Below are 16,635 nucleotides of genomic sequence, written 5' to 3'. Positions count from 1 at the left end.
GTGGATGAACTTTTTAAATGACGTTTAAAGTCCTTAAAATGCTCAGAAAAAAAAATTTGAACATCTATAAATCCATAAGAACTGAGCCAACTCCATCTGCTGAGGAAGATCGTGAGATATGATTGAGAGCTCCAGAGGAGCCACTAAATGGACCTTGTGATGAGATGAGGTGTTGTGTACATGTTGTCCTGCAGGGGGCAGCAGCTCGCTCAGTCTTGTCTGTTTGTTTCTGTCTGTAGAAGAAGAAGTTTTGTGTGCAAGCAGAGACTGATCGGCGTAAAGAATCAATTTCCTTATGAATACTTTAATAATCGGTTTGTACAGACAGTAAACTGATTGCGGGTTTTAGATTTGCATCAAACGAACCCTGGATACATCCGCTGGTTGACCGCGGGAAGCCACAGAATCTCTGCGGGAGGAGATGTACCGCGGTCGGCCTCCGCCGAGAGGAGGCTACGCGCCGCCTTTCGAAGGCCGCGGTCCCCCGCCGCCGCGGCCATACATGGCACCGGGCTACAGAGACGACAGGAGCCGTCCCAGGCCCCCGTACCACCCCGGCTACCACGACCACGGACACCCGGACTACCGTCGCTCCCCGCCGCGCAGGAGGTACCCTTCCCCCGGGGCAGGAAGTCACCGAAGCGGGGAGTACTGGGCCGGAGCTCCGCCGAGAGAGGTGAGTCAAACTGGGTCAAATTAATATGAAACTGAGCCTGTTAACAAACAGACTGGAGCTGGTGAATGTTGTCGTCTCCTGAGAGTGAATTATACCTGAAGTCAGATTTCTCATTAGTCCCGATACACATTTCATTTATTAGCAGCTCTGCACCAAAATCCATTCAATAATCTGCCAATTTAACGAATCCCGTCCGATATAATAACATTAACTTACTGATGAGGTTCAGACTGAAACATTCATTCTTACATGTTCTGACAGAAGGACCAAATAAACTGTCAGTAACTTATATATAAAAAAAAGTTTAGCCTAACTTTTACTAAGTATTTACAACTTTCAGTAAAATACACCGGGCTAGCTAGCGTTAGCTAACATTAGCTAGCTGTGGACCGATAAGTCTGTTTTTCTCTGTAACAGTTTGTGTTTTTAAGGATGTAAACGTGGCCGAATGAAAGATCACACTGATCTGTTTAACCGGGATGAATTAACTCGTTATTTGCTCTTGTTTATGAAGTCAACAAGCAAAACATCAATAAACTGCCAGACATATGAATGGAGTTCGTGTTTTGCTCCAGTGAGATAACGATGCAAACCGGTGTGATTGATTCATATGAACAGACTCATCATCATCATCATCATCATCATTATCACAGTGATTCCTGGAACTGTCCCGGCAGCATTTAGCTTCAGATTATTTCTCTGCCAACAGTCAACATCTGTCAACATCTGTCAGGTTCTTATGTTGAGGTCATTTGGCCGGAAGCTTGGTGATGAAGCTGATGGTGACTGACTGATGAAACATCAACATGAAGCATTTAAAGGGTCGATTCACCCCAAAAAAGCTAATTTTCTCACTTAATGTTATGTTCATGCAGATAATTTCAGCTGCTTCTGAGACTTTGTAAATCTTGTAATTATCTATTAATCTGTCAACTAGAGCTGCGGTTAGTCGATTATATCGCCTGTATATAAAGATGGCCGACGCGTCTCCACTTCCTGCCTCTATGCAAACATGAAGCCAAAATATCTTCCTTCCGTGAGCGGCCATCTTGCTTGTGTGACGTCATTTGGAGCCAGAGTCAGTGCAGTAGAGTTTGAGAGCGGCTGTCACAGCTGTCAATCATGACCTCACACCTCCTTTTTATATCGTCAAATAACTAAAAACAAACTCATCAGAAAAATGACAAAAACATCAGCGTGATTAAAAATGACCTAAAATGACAGAAACCATCTTTGGGAAACATGTGTTTGACGTGATTTTTTTTTTTTAGTTTCATTCACGTCCCATCCAATAACACGGAGGGGGCGGGGCTTATGACTGCTGTACTGCAGCAGCCAGCAGGGGGCGATCCAGATGTTTGCCTTTGATTTTGGGGAGCTGTGATGTCGTCTCTCTTTATATACAGTCAATGGTTGATTATCAAAATAGTTGACGATTACTTTTCTGATGATTAACAAACCAATTAATCGTTTCAAGCATTTTTTTAAAGAAAAAAAGTCCAAATTCTCTGATTGCAGCTTCTTAAATGTGAATATTTTCACAGTAAACTGAAGATCTTTGAGTTGTGGACAAAACATTTGCTGACGTCATCTTGGACTTTAAGAAACACTGATCAATATTTTTCACCATTTTCTGACATTTTATGGACCAAACAACTAAATTATTGACAGATTAATTAATAATGAAGATAATCATTAGCTGCAGACCGACTGCTTCTGTAGATCGATGGATTGTTTAGTCAATATATAAATATATGTATTGATGAATACTGATAACAACTTATCTCACTTTATATCTGTGTGGATCCTTCTGATTATTATAAAACTGGTTTCTTCTATTTTGTTGCAGAGATCTCCGTCACCACGAGGACCGCTTCCCCTCGACCACAACCTGGTCATCACCGTCGGCAACGAGCTGACCGGACCATCTGGCTCCGCCCCCCCACGCCATCATGAGAGGTACTTTCATAAAATGTCAGAAAACGGTGCAAAACGTTGATCAGTGTTTCCCAAAGATGACGTCAACTCAAAGTTTACTGTCACAGAGACTAAAGACACCAGTAAATATGAATATTTACTGGTTGTTGATGTGTTGTTTCTGTGCAGAGATTACCGTCCTCGACCCGAGTATGAGCGCAGCCGCAGCAGGGGGCGGAGCCGCCCTCGCAGCCGGAGTCGAGAGCGAAGTCCAGACCGGATCCGGGCCAAGAGCCGGCCCCGCAGCCAGAGCCGGAGTCCGGACCGAAGCCGGGCCAAGAGCCGGGGCCGCAGCAAGAGCCGGAGTCCGGACCGGAGCCGGGCCAAGAGCCGGGGCCGCAGCAAGAGCCGGGCGAGGAGCAAGAGCCGGCCCCGCAGCCAGAGCCGCAGCCCGGACCGGAGCCGAGCCAAGAGCCGGGGCCGCAGCAAGAGCCGCCCTCACAGCAAGTCCAGATCCAGGTCCAGAGGGCGGAGCCGGGGGAGGAGCTACAGCAAAGCAGCCAGTCGCACCCGCAGTAAGAGCCGGAGGAGGAGTCGCAGCGTGAGCAGCAGCTCGAGCTCCAGCAGCCGCAGCACTGACGACAGCGACGAGAAGTCCAGGAGAGAGTTCAGGGAGCTGGACACGGCCCGGCGCAGGAAGGAGCTGGAGGAGATGCTGAGTCTGCCGACAAAATCCATCCTCAAGAAACGCAACGACTCCGAGGACTCGCCGTCTGTCAGGGTAGGACGCCGAACGCTGCAGACGTCGGGGTTAAAAACACTCGCTGACCCCGACAGATCAGCTTCCACCTCTTATCTGACAGATCAGAGTGTCATTAAAATGTTGATTATATATATAAACATGTACAGCTTCAGCACGGACTTAAAGGTAACAATAACTCACTAAGAGAAATATAAAAATATTGTCTACAAACCCAGAAGAAGTTAAATGTTTAAACAAAAACAGTTGAAGAAGAACTTTGTCTGAAACTGAATCATCATTAAATCAGCAAAACTTTCGACCCGTCATGTGTTTGTTCAGCGGTTTTAAGGGTTGAAACTTCTCAGTGACGTCGTTTAGATGAAACTGTAATGAAAGCAGAGTTTCTTCCGCTTGAATTTGAAAACGGTGAGACATCCTGTAAAATTCAGTTGTGAGTCAGAGAGCAGCATGATGAGAGATGTTCAGAGAGACTCATAAACTCTGCAGAGATGTGAGCCAATAAGAAAATAATTAATAATAATTCAAAAGACTTTGAGTTTGGTGTGATTGATGTAAACAAACGCTGAGAATTTTATCAGCTTTATAATCTGCGTCTGTTATCTGAGGATCTTTGTCACACGGAGGCGTCACTCTGGTGTCTTCCTGTGGTTTGTGTTTCAGAGCTCAGACTCTCCCAGAGGTCTGCAGGGCTCCAACATCTCCCGCGTGGCCGACCAGCTGCTGCAGGCCATGAAAGGCATGGAGCCTCACATGGTGGCGTCCATGCTGTCGGAGCTCCGGTCCGACCCGCAGATGGCTCAGCGCGCCGGTCTCGACGCCGAGATCAAAGAGATCCTGAACCTGCTCGGCCCGGCGGCGGCGGCCGGGGCGGCCAAGGCTCCGGAGAAGACCGTGGACGACATCGACGACGAGGAGAAGTTCCTGTACGGAGACGCGGAGGAGCCCAAACCGCCGGCGCCGCCAGAGCCGCTGCGACATCACACGTTGGATCTGTACGCGGACGTGACGGAGGAGGCGCTGTACGGAGATTACCCGCCGCAGAAAGCAGTCCTCGCTCAGTCATACGGCCTCCCCCAGGGGGCCTCGCCACACCTTCAGGCCCCTCCCACCAGAGGTGAGGTAGACATGAGGTACGCCAGTCGACCCACCATCAGCCCCGACCAGAACATTACGGTCCAGGTGTCGAACCCCGCCTACCCGCCGGGGACGGAGCCGCTGGAGGAGAGCGAGCGGCAGGCGCTGGAGGAATACGAGAAAATCCAGGACTTGCTGCAGACCATCGGTCTGGACCTGGGCGTGGTTGAGATCAGCAAGATGGCCGCCAGGACCAAGGAGCGGCTCCATGGAAACAAGCCGCCTCCCAAGACGCCCACACGGCGCCAGCGGTACTCCTCCTGCAGCTCGGACGGCAGCCGGCACAGCCGCGGGCGCAGGAGGCGGAGCCACAGCGGCAGCTCCAGCTGCAGCAGCAGCAGCAGGAGTCGCAGCCGAGCCGGCAGCTGGAGCAGCGACGACGGCCGCAGGAAGAGCGGCGCCGTGGCTCCGCCCAAATCCCTCAAAGAGATGAAGGGCGGAGCCACGGCGCCGCCGGCTCACAAAGAGCTGCCGCCACAAACCCCAGAACCCAGCGCCATCCCCACCCACACCGGGGTGCCCATCCCCACATACCCCCCCTCACAGGTGCACAGCATGATGCCACCCAACTACCCGCCGCCGGGGTACAGCCAGTACGGGAACTACCTGTCCTACATGCACCAGCAGTGGCCGCCCATGTACCCGCCCCCCAGCATGACCCTGCCCCCCCAGACCGCCCCCGACGACTTCCCCCCCACAATGCCATACAAACCGCCCTACAATAAGCAGACCCCCGAGCCCGGGGTCAAAGGTCAGTCTGATCAGGGGGATGTTTTTTTTACACACTTTGAGCCTGAGTCTGAATATCTGGAGTCGTCATGACAACAACTAAATAACAACATAGATCTGTTTACATGAAGTTTAACATCAGTTCACAACTGGTCTGATTGTGGAATGACGATGATGATGTCAGAATGAATCATGTCAGATTAGTTTTCCTGTGTTCCTATTGGCTGATGTTAAAGCCGATCATGTGTTGGTCTTCAGGTTTGATGAAGAGTTCGGTCCAGGACGGTGACAAAGGAAACTCTAAAGTCGGCAGCCATGAGAGGAGAGTGTCTGAGGAGCAGAACAACGAGAGCCAGAAGCAGAAGGTTTTTATTCCTGTTGTTCATGAAACAAACAGAAACATGAAAGCAGCTGCAGATCAACGCTGACGGTGTTTGTGTTCAGGTTCTGGAGGAAAGAGAGAAGCTGAAGCAGGACAGAGAGCTGAGGATGAAGAAGAAGGAGTATCTGATGAAGGAGCTGGAGAGACTCAGGAAGCAGCAAGGTTTGTTCACGTGCCGTCAGCAAGGAGCCAGCTGCTGGCGTCCAGATGTGTTGGTTGTTGTTTTTAACGTGTCGTGTGTTCTCAGGCGAGCTCCTGAGGAAGAAGCGCCGCGAGAAGGACGGCCACAAAGACCCTCTGCTGCAGAAGATCAGCCACCTGCAGGAGGACGTCATGACTCAGATCTCCAACCTGCGCAAAGAGCACGAGGCCGCCGAGAAGAAACGCAGCGAGATCGACAAGGTGGCGCTCATCCTGGGCCTGACGCCGTCCGACCGGCCGCGCAGGGCCGGCAAGCCGGTCGACGAGCAGGAGGACGCGTCGCCACCACAGAAGAAGAAACGGGAGCCGGAGAGGAGCCCCGAGGGACGGCAGGCGGTCGGCGGCTCCACGCTAAAGGTACAAACATCTGCAGAGGAGGTAACACAGGAAATACCACTGAATTCACCCTCGATCAATACATGTGATCAGTTTACAGCAACTAAAACACTGAATGTTCCTTTTTTCCATCGTTCATCCATCTGACGATGGACGACATCAACGTCTGATTTTTCCCTCCGCTGAGCTGTGATCTGGAGTCGATATTGATCATCTCAGACGTTCACAGAGGAGAGATCTGATTGGCTGGAGATTCACGTTAAAAAAACTGGTCAGCACTGAGCACGTGCAGAACTCTGACAGTCTGAATTCAGTGGTATTCCCCTTTATTTATTTATTTATTTATTTATGTATTTATTTATTTATGTATTTGCTTGTTTGGTTCTTTTTCATGAGGAGCTTTTACATCATAGCTAGGGATCATCTCAGCTTTTATTCAGATTATTTAAAAACAGTTTTAAGTCTCATGTGGACTTAAATCAGAGCAGCTTTGTTTGTTAAAATGTTTTTAATCTGTATGTTTAAACAGAAGAAAGATCAGATTATGATCAGATTATGATCAGATTACATTACTGACTGTATCAGATTTAACTGTTTATTTAAAGTCTGTTTCAGCTGCTTTGATGTTTTCTTTTAATTTCTTTTTTAATTGTATTTTATTGATTTTTGTGCACTTTTTAAACGCGTCTGTTCACCGTTCAGTCGATCCTAAAACGCACCCGTAGTCGTCCTCACTCGCCCAGTCTGACAGTTTCCCATCATGCACTGGGACAGACACGTGATTACATGCAGTGGATGTGCATCGAGTTTGTTGATTGAAACTAATCCTGGAAGGTTTTCTTCTCTTATTACTGAACTTAAACAAAAAGACTTATTTCTTCTGATTTTGGTGCAAAGAAGCTTGAAATCCGTCAGTCATCTGCACGTTACACACTATTAGAATCGATACATGTCGATTGGTCAATTAATTAATTGATTAGTCGGCAGCTATTTTAAGCAAAAAAGCAAAACATTCAGTGGTTCCAGTTTGTTAAACAGATCAATTAACAGTAAATTAATCATCATCTTTGAAGACTTTTGTTCTGGTAAAAATTTCAAACATTCACAGTTTCCAGTTTCATAATCGTGAAGATTTTCTGCTTTTCTTTGTTTGTGACTTGAGCTGCAACTATTAATCAATAAGTTGTCAACTGTTAGATCAATCACCAACTATTTGGATAATTAATTAATTTAATTTCTAAGAATGAAAAAGTCCAAATTCTCTGATTGCAGCTTGTTAAATGTGAATATTTACTGTGACAGTAAACTGAAGATCTTTGTGCACATTTGATGACGTCGTCATTTTTCACCATTTTCTGGACCAAACAACTAATCAATTAACGGAGAAAATAATGGAGGGATGAATCAATAATGAAACTGATTGTTAGTTGCAGCTCAGGTCATGTGATGTTGTGGACTGTTAAAGGATTGTTGTGGGAACTGTTTCCTGCCGTTTTTATGGATAAAGCGATTAATTGATTAATTGAGAAAATATTCCACAGATTAATCAATAATGAAAATGATGATTAGTTGCAGTTTTAGTTACATGACAAGATTTTCTGGTCTTGTGGGGGTTTGAACATAGATAGCTCAGTAACTAGACATCAGGGATGTAAACAGAAAGTTTTCACCTTTTTTATATTTCAAATGTTTCATCGTTCCGAGAAAAAAAAAACCCACCTGAGGTTAAACTTAAAAGCGAATTAGAGTTTGCGATCAGTTAAAGAGCAACAGTCGGACTGTCGCGCTGACTGACGTCTTGGAGGCTGCAACACGCTGAAGGTAAGAAACTTTTTCAGTTTTCATATTTTGTGGAAGCAGAGAGAAAAAGCAACTCCGTCACTGTTTGTGTGAATCCCGACTGTGTCTCCCGCCGTCTTGACTCTCCTCCATCTTTGTTTCTTAGCAGACCTCCTCGGCACCTTCGGCGTCTTCGTCGTCGTTGTCAAGAGCTTCGCCGGACAAGCCGCCTGCCAGCGCCCCGGCTCCGCCTCCGACCCCGCCCCCTGAGCCGTTCGAATACTATGACGCTGGAAACCACTGGTGCAAAAACTGTAACCTCACCTCTGGTTCCATGTTTGATTTTTTCACGCACTTGCACAGCAAAATTCACCGAAAGGTTTGTTTTATTACATATTGTAAAAAATATCTTTATTCATAAATGTGTGTGTTTCATCTTCTGAGCTGAACGAGACGACGGCTTCTAGTTTCACAAACAACAAACCGGCCGTAACAACCGATGTTTCTATAAATTACACCAATATTATCTGAGAAAAATATCAACTCACTGTTGAGGAGCTACAACACAATCTGTGTTTTCATGTGATAAATGCAAAGTTTGATAAAGTCTCCCATATTACATATGAAAAAGAAGAAATATAGGTAACTTTAGGAATATTTAAGGAACATTATATTAATGTTAGAAATGATGTAAGTATGTTAAGCTCACTGTTAATTACAAGTCTCTTTAGAAGTATTACACAGGGTTTAAATAAGTGAAGTATTGATCTGCATTATAAAACAAGCATGCTAACACTGATTTATCATTAAAAGTCTATAAATAGTTAATAAATGGTTTATAATGCAGCTGTCAGCTGATATAAGAGTTTATTAATGTATTAGTCGACAACTATATTTCCTCCTGTGGACACAAAGTGTTTGCTGCTGTATGAACATCATGTCATAAATGTTTTCTCTTGTTACAGTCGGCTTCAGCAGTGAAACTAGAGGCTGAATGTCTTCTTCTGCTTTTTGATGTAGAAATACAGTCAAAAGTTCAAAGGTTTTTTCTTTATTTTTACTGTTTTCTACATCGTAGAACAACACTGGAGACATCAAACTATAAAATATGGAAATATGTAGTAAACAGAAAATATTTTAGATTCCTCACAGTAGCCACTGTTTGCCTTGATGACACTGCTGGTGATGTCTGAACCAGCTTCAAATAACATTAAGAAAAACCATGATACGAGTAGTTGTCCAGATGTTTGACTGGTTCTGTAGTTGTGATGATATTCACACCTGCATTCTCTTTTACTTCCTCATTTCTCATATAACACGATTTCCTTCTGGTGCTCCACAGACGCTGGACCCGTACGACCGACCCTGGGCTTCCACTCCCACCAAAATCACCAAGAACATGCCGTCAGAAGAGAAGCTGACGAAACCCGCCAAAGGTACTTGTAATACACATTCAGCTGTTTCCTTAAAGTCATAGTGATGCTGCAGTTTTTTTTCCCCAATGATCTCGGTGTCTGAGCCGTCTTCTGCTTCCAGGTGGAGCTCAGTCTGGATCTCTGCTGCAGTTTCTCTGTGTCTCATAATGAAAACAGTACTAACGAAGTGACAAAGACTCTCATCGAGCCGCAGAGGAGACTCCTGTCAGCACCTCCACTGTCAATTCAATCCTTGTTTTAAATGAAGGCTGCTGTAAATGTAAAGTCCTGCTTTAACTGTTGGAAAAGTGCTTTAACTGCTCGTTACAAGTGTTTGTCTGCTCGTTTACCAGAACATGTCTTCATTTAACTGCATCTCCAGTGGTGTCACTGAGCAGTTACAACACTTTTCCAACCGTTACTGCTCCGATATAATACCACTGAATTCTTCACCATGCATTTTTAAATAATATGTAAGCAGATGTTACCTCTTTAACCCTCTCCTGTCCTGACAGGTACTGCAAACGGAGGCGTTCCATCAGGTAAACATAATTGACAGTTTATTTTATCGCCACCTTTGGATTTAAAATGCGGTTACGTGTGTTTTGCTGCAGGTTCGGAGTTCCTGCTGCCCGTCAGAGGATTCTTCTGCCTGCTGTGTAAAGAGTTTTACGGAGACGCCATCTGTGCAGAAGAGCACGTCACCACCCATTCTCACAATGAGAAGTACAAGGTAGTAAAGTCCGAGAGGTTCAGGGTCATTTTTTTGATTTAAAGGACAAGTTCACACTTTTTCAAGTGTCATTAAACCATCAGTCAGTCATCAAATGAACATTAAAGCTGTTTTTCTTGCTGTAATCATTCCTCCTGTTCATACTGACCATTAGAGGATCCCTTCATAATGACCTTACAATGGAAGTGATGGAGGACAAAATCCACAGTCTGAAGCTAATATGAAGCTTCAGCGTCCAAATGAGTCAAATCAAGTAGATATCTTTCAACGTTACAGTCTTTTTAGTGCCAAAGTTCCTCTTTTTGTTACTATACTTCCACCTGCAGCTCAACAGGGAAACACTGTCCGAGGAAACACAAAGAGGGAATTTGATGCTAAAAAGACTGTAAATGTGTCAGATATCCACTTGATATGACTAACTCAGACTGCTGAAGCTGAATAGAAGCTTCACACAGACTTTTAAATGACTGTGTGGACACACTGTGGATTTTGGCCTCCATCATTAACATTGTGTTTGTCCAGTCAGGTTTCGTGAGACTACCCCCATAACAGCCCATGAACTTACATAATTATTATTCAGCTTTTTTTGCCATATCATGTATTTTCGTTGCAGCCTGATAGCAAATGTTCTGATGTTTTGTCAAGCTATAAGAAAATCAAGACGTCCTTTTTGAGCCATATCACCCAGACCACAATGGAGCTGAATGGAAGTTAGTTTGTTCTGCTGACAGCACAACAAAAAAAAAAGACTTTTAAAAGATTCAACAGCAACATGTGTTTCACCCCAAAACACTGGAGGAAAATGGACTTTAGTCAGTAAAAACAACTAAGAAACAGTAAATTAACAGTCCAGAGAGGTCTTTGAATGATGCTGCGTTCATGATCTTATGGGATAGACGGTAGAGACGTAAAGATTTCATGTTTATGACTCATTAACAGACGACAAGGTTGTATGATTATGGAGTTAGTGTCCTATGGAAGACATAACTCTATATACATTAAGTTTGGGTTTAATTACCTTGAACACAAACTTTGGTTGCGACAAAGCGTCCATGTTTGTTTGGTTTTCAGGCACTTCGATGTCATTTGGCACAGAGTGTCTTAGTCGTAATTATGACTTGGACAGCATCTTGAACACTATTTAGAGAGTCAGAGTCAGAAAGTGGTAACTATGACTCGTGCTAGGGCTGCACAGCTCTAGTTAAAAAATTATTATTATTGTTATATTATTAGGAATTGATGTTTTTTTTCATTTGAAAAGAATTGTGGAAGAAAATCGGGATCTCAATTCTGTTTATTCAGATGAATCTAGAGCTGCTTTGTCTTCAGTGTCTCTCACACACATTAGGTTTATTTACATGATGTCCTGTCATTTTCTTCCTGTGCAGTTTGTCACATGCGTTGGGTTTGATGCTGTAGATCTCTCTGCTATTGCAAATCGTTGTCATGTAAGAACGAACAGGCATTTATCAAGATTACGATTTTCAAATTTTCATTTTCTAACCCTAACCATGTGGAACTCCAACATCACATGAACGCAGCATCCCAATAAGAATTAGGAGTATTTTGTGTCTAAGTTACATTCAGAATGAGATTTGTGTTTGTATGTCAGGCAGAAGTCTTGTTCATATATCGTCTTCACTGTCTTGTCCTTCTGTTTTAATGCCTCCTTCCCCAGAAACAAATGTATGAGAATCCGCTGTACGAACAGAGGAGGAACTTGGATCGCCAGGCAGGACTGGCCATAGAGACGAGTGGAAAGAAACGCAAACACGATGACGAGGAGAAAGGCAGCAAAGACAAGGAGGAAAAGACCAAACACAAAAAGGAGAAAAAGGACAAGGAGAAAAAGAAGGAGGAGGATGATGATGGTCGGAAAGAGGAGAAATCCAAAGATAAAAAGGAGGAAGAGGAGGAAAAGCCGAAACTGGGCAAGAAGGAAGAGGATTTTAAAAATGCCAAGAGCAAGGGAGAGGAGAGTCCTTCTTACAGCAAGAAAGATGAAGATGAAAAATATAAATACAACAAGAAGGATGATAAATACCGGTACAGCCGAGAGGAAGAGGAGAGGGCTAAATACAGCAGAAGAGATGAGGAAGACAGATACAAATACAGCAAAGAAGAAGAATATCGATACCGGTATCGCAGGGAGGAAGATGACAGATATGACAACCGACCAAGATATGGCCCAAGAGACGATGATGACAAGTATAAATATGGTAAATATTCAGATACTAGGTCCAAGTATGACAGGGAGCGAGATGAAGGAAAACTTAAGGCTGAGAAGGAAGCTTTTAAAAAGCCTGAGCTCGGGAAACTGGAGGTCCACAAACAGCCTGAACCTCCGTCAAAACCCTACGACCCACCCAAAATCCTCTGTGGACCCAGTCCGGCCATGAGGGCAAAGCTCCGCAAGCAGAGCCTGGAGGCTGGCAAACCAGCACCCATGACCACAACACCCTCGTTCGGAAAGTTCACGTGGAAGAAGAGGGAGAACGTGCTGGCAAAGGAGGCGGAAAAAGTGGCCGCTGAGTTCATCAAGGAGGAGGAAGCATCTGTGAAGCTGAATCCGGTCTCAGTGGAAGATTCTTTTGCAAAGTCTATGGCTGTCGCTAAGGAGATAGCTGAGAAGCTGTCAGGCCAGAGCAACATGCCTCCTCCCTGGGTGACCCAGGGCGCCAACCGGGGAAGAATCCGGCCCAACCTCCCTGCACCTGCTGCAGTCCTGAGGAAAACAGCCATGATGGGTAGACCTGCACCTCTGAATACCTTTCTCTCCATGAGACCCCAAAACACAGGTGCACTAGGGACTCCTCCCAAAGACTTCCCGATATTCACTGATCCTCTCACAAAGGCTCTAAACGCCCAGAACGCACTGCTGGAAACTAAACCTGTGCCGCCAGTTGGTAAACCTGGTCCATTCGAGGCTGTGCCTGCACTGCCGGTGTCTAAACCTGTGCCATTTGAGGTTAAACCTGCGCCACCGGTGTCTAAACCTGCCCCAGTGGAGGTTAAACCTGCGCCACCAGTGTCTAAACCTGCCCCAACAGAGGTTAAACCTGCCCCAGTGGAGGCTGCCTCTGCTCCATCTGAAACCACCCCTGCTCCATCTGAGGCTAAACCTGCACAATCAACAATGATAAAGATAGTGTCTGATGTGGCCGCTCCCGGCGTCCCGGAGAGCGAGCAGACCCGTACGGTGTTTGTCAAGCCTCCACCTTTCATGAACATGGGCGATGGAGCTCAGAGGTCTGAGAAACTGAAGAGTAACCTGGCTGCAGCCAAAGCCCAGGACTTATTTGGCATCTTCTACAGTAGTGTCAGCCAGTCAGGCACTTCCTCCATCACCAAACCAGTGACGGTGGATGCCAGCCAGTCAGGCACTCCCTCCATCACCAAACCAGTAACGGTAGATGCCAGCCAGTCAGGCACTTCCTCCATCACCAAACCAGTAATGGTGGATGCCAGCCAGTCAGGTACTTCCTCCATCACCAAACCAGTAACGGTGGATGCTAGCCAGTCAGGCACTTCCTCCATAACCAAACCAGTAATCACAGACGCCAGCCAGTCAGGCACTTCCTCCATCACCAAACCAGTAATCGCAGACGCCAGCCAGTCAGGCACTTCCTCTATCACCAAACCAGTAATGGCAGACACCAGAGCTGATTGGAGTGGCACCAATAAAAGTACAGTTGTAGCCCATCAAGCATCAATACCACAACCCCAGGCCCAGCCTAAAACCCAGCCCCAACCTCCAACTGAGGTTCATACGTCTCCACGACCAGACTCAAACAATTCACCATCAAGTACACAAACTCAGTCAAAATTAGACATTCAGATTGCATCAGTTTGGTCCATGCAGCCTGTCCCAGCTCAAACACCTGAGGAGGCTCCATTCAAACCTACTTCACAAACTTCAACTCCGTCTGAGGCTCAGAGTGTCCCTCAAAACCAGTCCCAGACTCCTAAATTTGAGTCCCAAATTGCTCCACAAACTGAGCCTGCCAAGCTGGAACCAACATCACAAACTCATCCCAAACTGGTTCCTCAAATTCAGACAGAACCACAATCTGAACCCCAACCAGACCAGGACACTCAGCCCCAGGGTCTTCCAGAGTCCCTCTCTGACACAGCTCCAGTAACCGAACTTGAATCCAAGCCAGGTCCCAAAACTAGAGGCAAAATGACTCCTACAAAGAGAACCCCTCCTGCCTCTGGCCCTGTCCGACAAACCCGATCCCAAACCAGATACCAGACCCGGCGGCAGCAGGCCCAGCAGAGCCAGTCCGAACCAGAACCTGAGCTGGCTTCAGGAGACTCTGATTCGGCAGCTTCAGACCCAAAGGGGTTTGAGACGTCAGATCATGGCTCTGGGTTGCATGTAGAGGAGGGGAAACCCAGCGAGGATGACTCTCAAATGATGGAAATCACCCCTGAGACCCTGGGCCTTCCCTCTGACATGACCTCCCTGAACTTTGACTACGATTTTAACTTTGAGTAGGAGCTGACTGGACTCTGAATGTCGGGAGGTATATCTCCAGGAAGTTCAGAGGATCATAAGCCACAGTCATTTATTAACATTGGACTTGAAGGCAGCTGGAAGTAACGAGAGACACTTGAGATGATAGACTTGACACTTTCAAAACATTGACCTTCATCTGTTTAAAAGGCCAGTTTAATGTTTTGGTAAATCCTCTTTTCTGTCTTCTCCAGAGTCCAATAAGAAGATGGGTATCAGTTTCATCTCGGTTGTTCAGCACAAAGATAGATAGGTTCAGGTTGTGCCTAGCCCTGCTCAGCACACAGTAGTATACTTTTCTTAACATCAAAAAATTCCCTTGAAGGACAAAAACCAACAACAAATGTCTGAATATTTGTTAAAAACTGATGACTTTATTCTGCTGACAAGTACCAGCCTGATTAAAGTTAATGCCTTCATACCAAGGACCTCCATAGTCGGCCAAAAGCTATTAACACATTTTGAACATATTCCTTCATTACAGTTAACTGTTCAGTCTGGTTGTTTTTTTTAAATCATTTCAGCTCATAAAACTAGCAAAGCAGAATCAAACTATACTAGTTTATTATACTATAATAAACAGTTTGGCTCTTCACTGTGCTTGTAACTGATTTTGAATGACAATGTGAAGCCAGAGCACCACCACTACACTACACTACCACTCACCATCCAGGTCCAACATTTTATACAAAGCTCCATTCCTGCTAGTTTAAATAATTACTGTCAATAAAGTTTAGTTCGGAGAGGATTTTTAAGTTCTTTCCTCCTCTGCTCTGTCGATGTCTCTCAGCTCAGAGCTCATTGGTTTCCTCTGAAGACTTTAAAATCACAAATACTCTCATGTTTAAAAAGGTTCAGTAATTTCCTAAAACAGCTGGTCACTAGTTTTTATCAAACAAACAGGAAGAAAAAGCACATTTGTTGGGGAGTATTTTCAACCGCGGATGAATCTACATTTGGTGCTGTATTGAGTATTTCTAGCTGCAGGACGGTGTGTGTGTGTGAGAGAGACTGAATCAAAATAAAGTACAGTGTGTGTGTTTGAAGGAACATAATGTGGCTCATTGACGTGTTTTTAATAGTTTTTGGACAACAGAGGTCTGCGGCACAGTTACACTGTTAGTAGATCAGTTCATCGTTGGTTTGGAGCTGCACATGAAGAAAAATATAGAATATCAGCAGCCTTCTGGTTCTGTAATTTTTGGATAATAATGGAGCTCTATGGTACAGAACGGGGCTGTTTGGTCCCCTTAGTTCAGTGCTTCTCAACCTTGGGGTTGAGACCCCTCACAGGGTCGCAGGACAACTAAAAGGAAAGGAGGATATTTTTTTCAGACATTTCTCTAATCTTATATTTCTAATACTTCGTTTTTAAAAAATGACTTTTTGGTTGAGTGGGTTGTAAACATAAGACAGCGACTGTTGTGGACTTTATTTTTGTATTATATGTGAACATTTGGCTCCACAGACGATACTTGTTGGAATAAACTCCTTGTTTGGTTTCAGCCTCTTTAGGGAAATTTTAGTTAATGATAAAACGCACAAAGATGAAACTGATGTCCACTTCTCATTTGACTCTGGAGATGACTGAATAAGAGGAGTTTCTAAAATGTCGGACTGTTCCTTTAAAGATAACCGCTATTTGTGTCGCACCTTTTCTCCTTCTCCTCCTGAAGGTAACGTACTGTACACTGTTTGTTGTTTTTCTTGTTTTCTATTCCAGTTCAGAGTCACGAGTCTGTTCCTTCTGTTTATTTTCTCCTCGAGGTGTTTTTGATTCGGGGACGAGAGTTCTGAAAGTTCTGAGCTGGTTAAGTAAAACCGGCAGCACGGACCAACGACGGCTCGGTTCGTTAGAGAGCTGTAGCAGCGACATCCAGGAATGGATTCCTATAAAACTGCACCAGGTTTCCTCCCTTCATTGTGTTTGATGCACTGATCTGCGCTCAGTGTCACTGTGTTTGGGTCACAATAGAAACCAACTGCTTGTCCTATAAAACTTGTTGCTGTAAGTAGAGTTTTAATAAAAGCTAGTGAGGATATAAACAGCA

At 45.1% G+C, this 16,635-nt stretch overlaps 1 protein-coding gene across 2 annotated transcripts; it reads left to right on the top strand.

Moving 5' to 3' along the window:
* The first annotated feature begins 215 nt into the window (after positions 1-215).
* znf318 (zinc finger protein 318) lies at positions 216-16,635 on the top strand. Of its 2 annotated transcripts, none has more exons than XM_067610970.1 (11): positions 216-676; positions 2,526-2,635; positions 2,783-3,374; positions 4,017-5,241; positions 5,478-5,584; positions 5,664-5,763; positions 5,849-6,159; positions 8,087-8,296; positions 9,260-9,353; positions 9,947-10,065; positions 11,744-16,635. In XM_067610970.1, exons 1-11 carry the CDS (start codon positions 422-424, stop codon positions 14,564-14,566), a joined length of 5,946 nt encoding a protein of 1,981 aa, XP_067467071.1. In that variant the 5' UTR covers positions 216-421; the 3' UTR covers positions 14,567-16,635. The 2 variants fall into 2 exon arrangements, with proteins under 2 accessions (XP_067467071.1, XP_067467070.1); XM_067610969.1 differs by having other exon boundaries at positions 8,084-8,296.

The sequence above is a fragment of the Thunnus thynnus genome, chromosome 14 (genome assembly GCF_963924715.1).
Source record: "Thunnus thynnus chromosome 14, fThuThy2.1, whole genome shotgun sequence".
Classification (NCBI taxonomy): Eukaryota; Metazoa; Chordata; class Actinopteri; order Scombriformes; family Scombridae; genus Thunnus; species Thunnus thynnus.
Note: the sequence above shows the minus strand (reverse complement) of the source record. Positions and strands in the feature narration are given on the sequence as shown.

Excerpts from the sequence above, each read along its gene's own strand:
- znf318 (XM_067610969.1), top strand. The coding sequence starts at position 422 with ATGTACCGCGGTCGGCCTCCGCCGAGAGGAGGCTACGCGCCGCCTTTC. Across the intron at positions 5,764-5,848 it reads GAGACTCAGGAAGCAGCAAG|GCGAGCTCCTGAGGAAGAAG; the intron begins GTTTGTTCACGT and ends GTGTGTTCTCAG. Across the intron at positions 10,066-11,743 it reads CTCACAATGAGAAGTACAAG|AAACAAATGTATGAGAATCC; the intron begins GTAGTAAAGTCC and ends CTCCTTCCCCAG.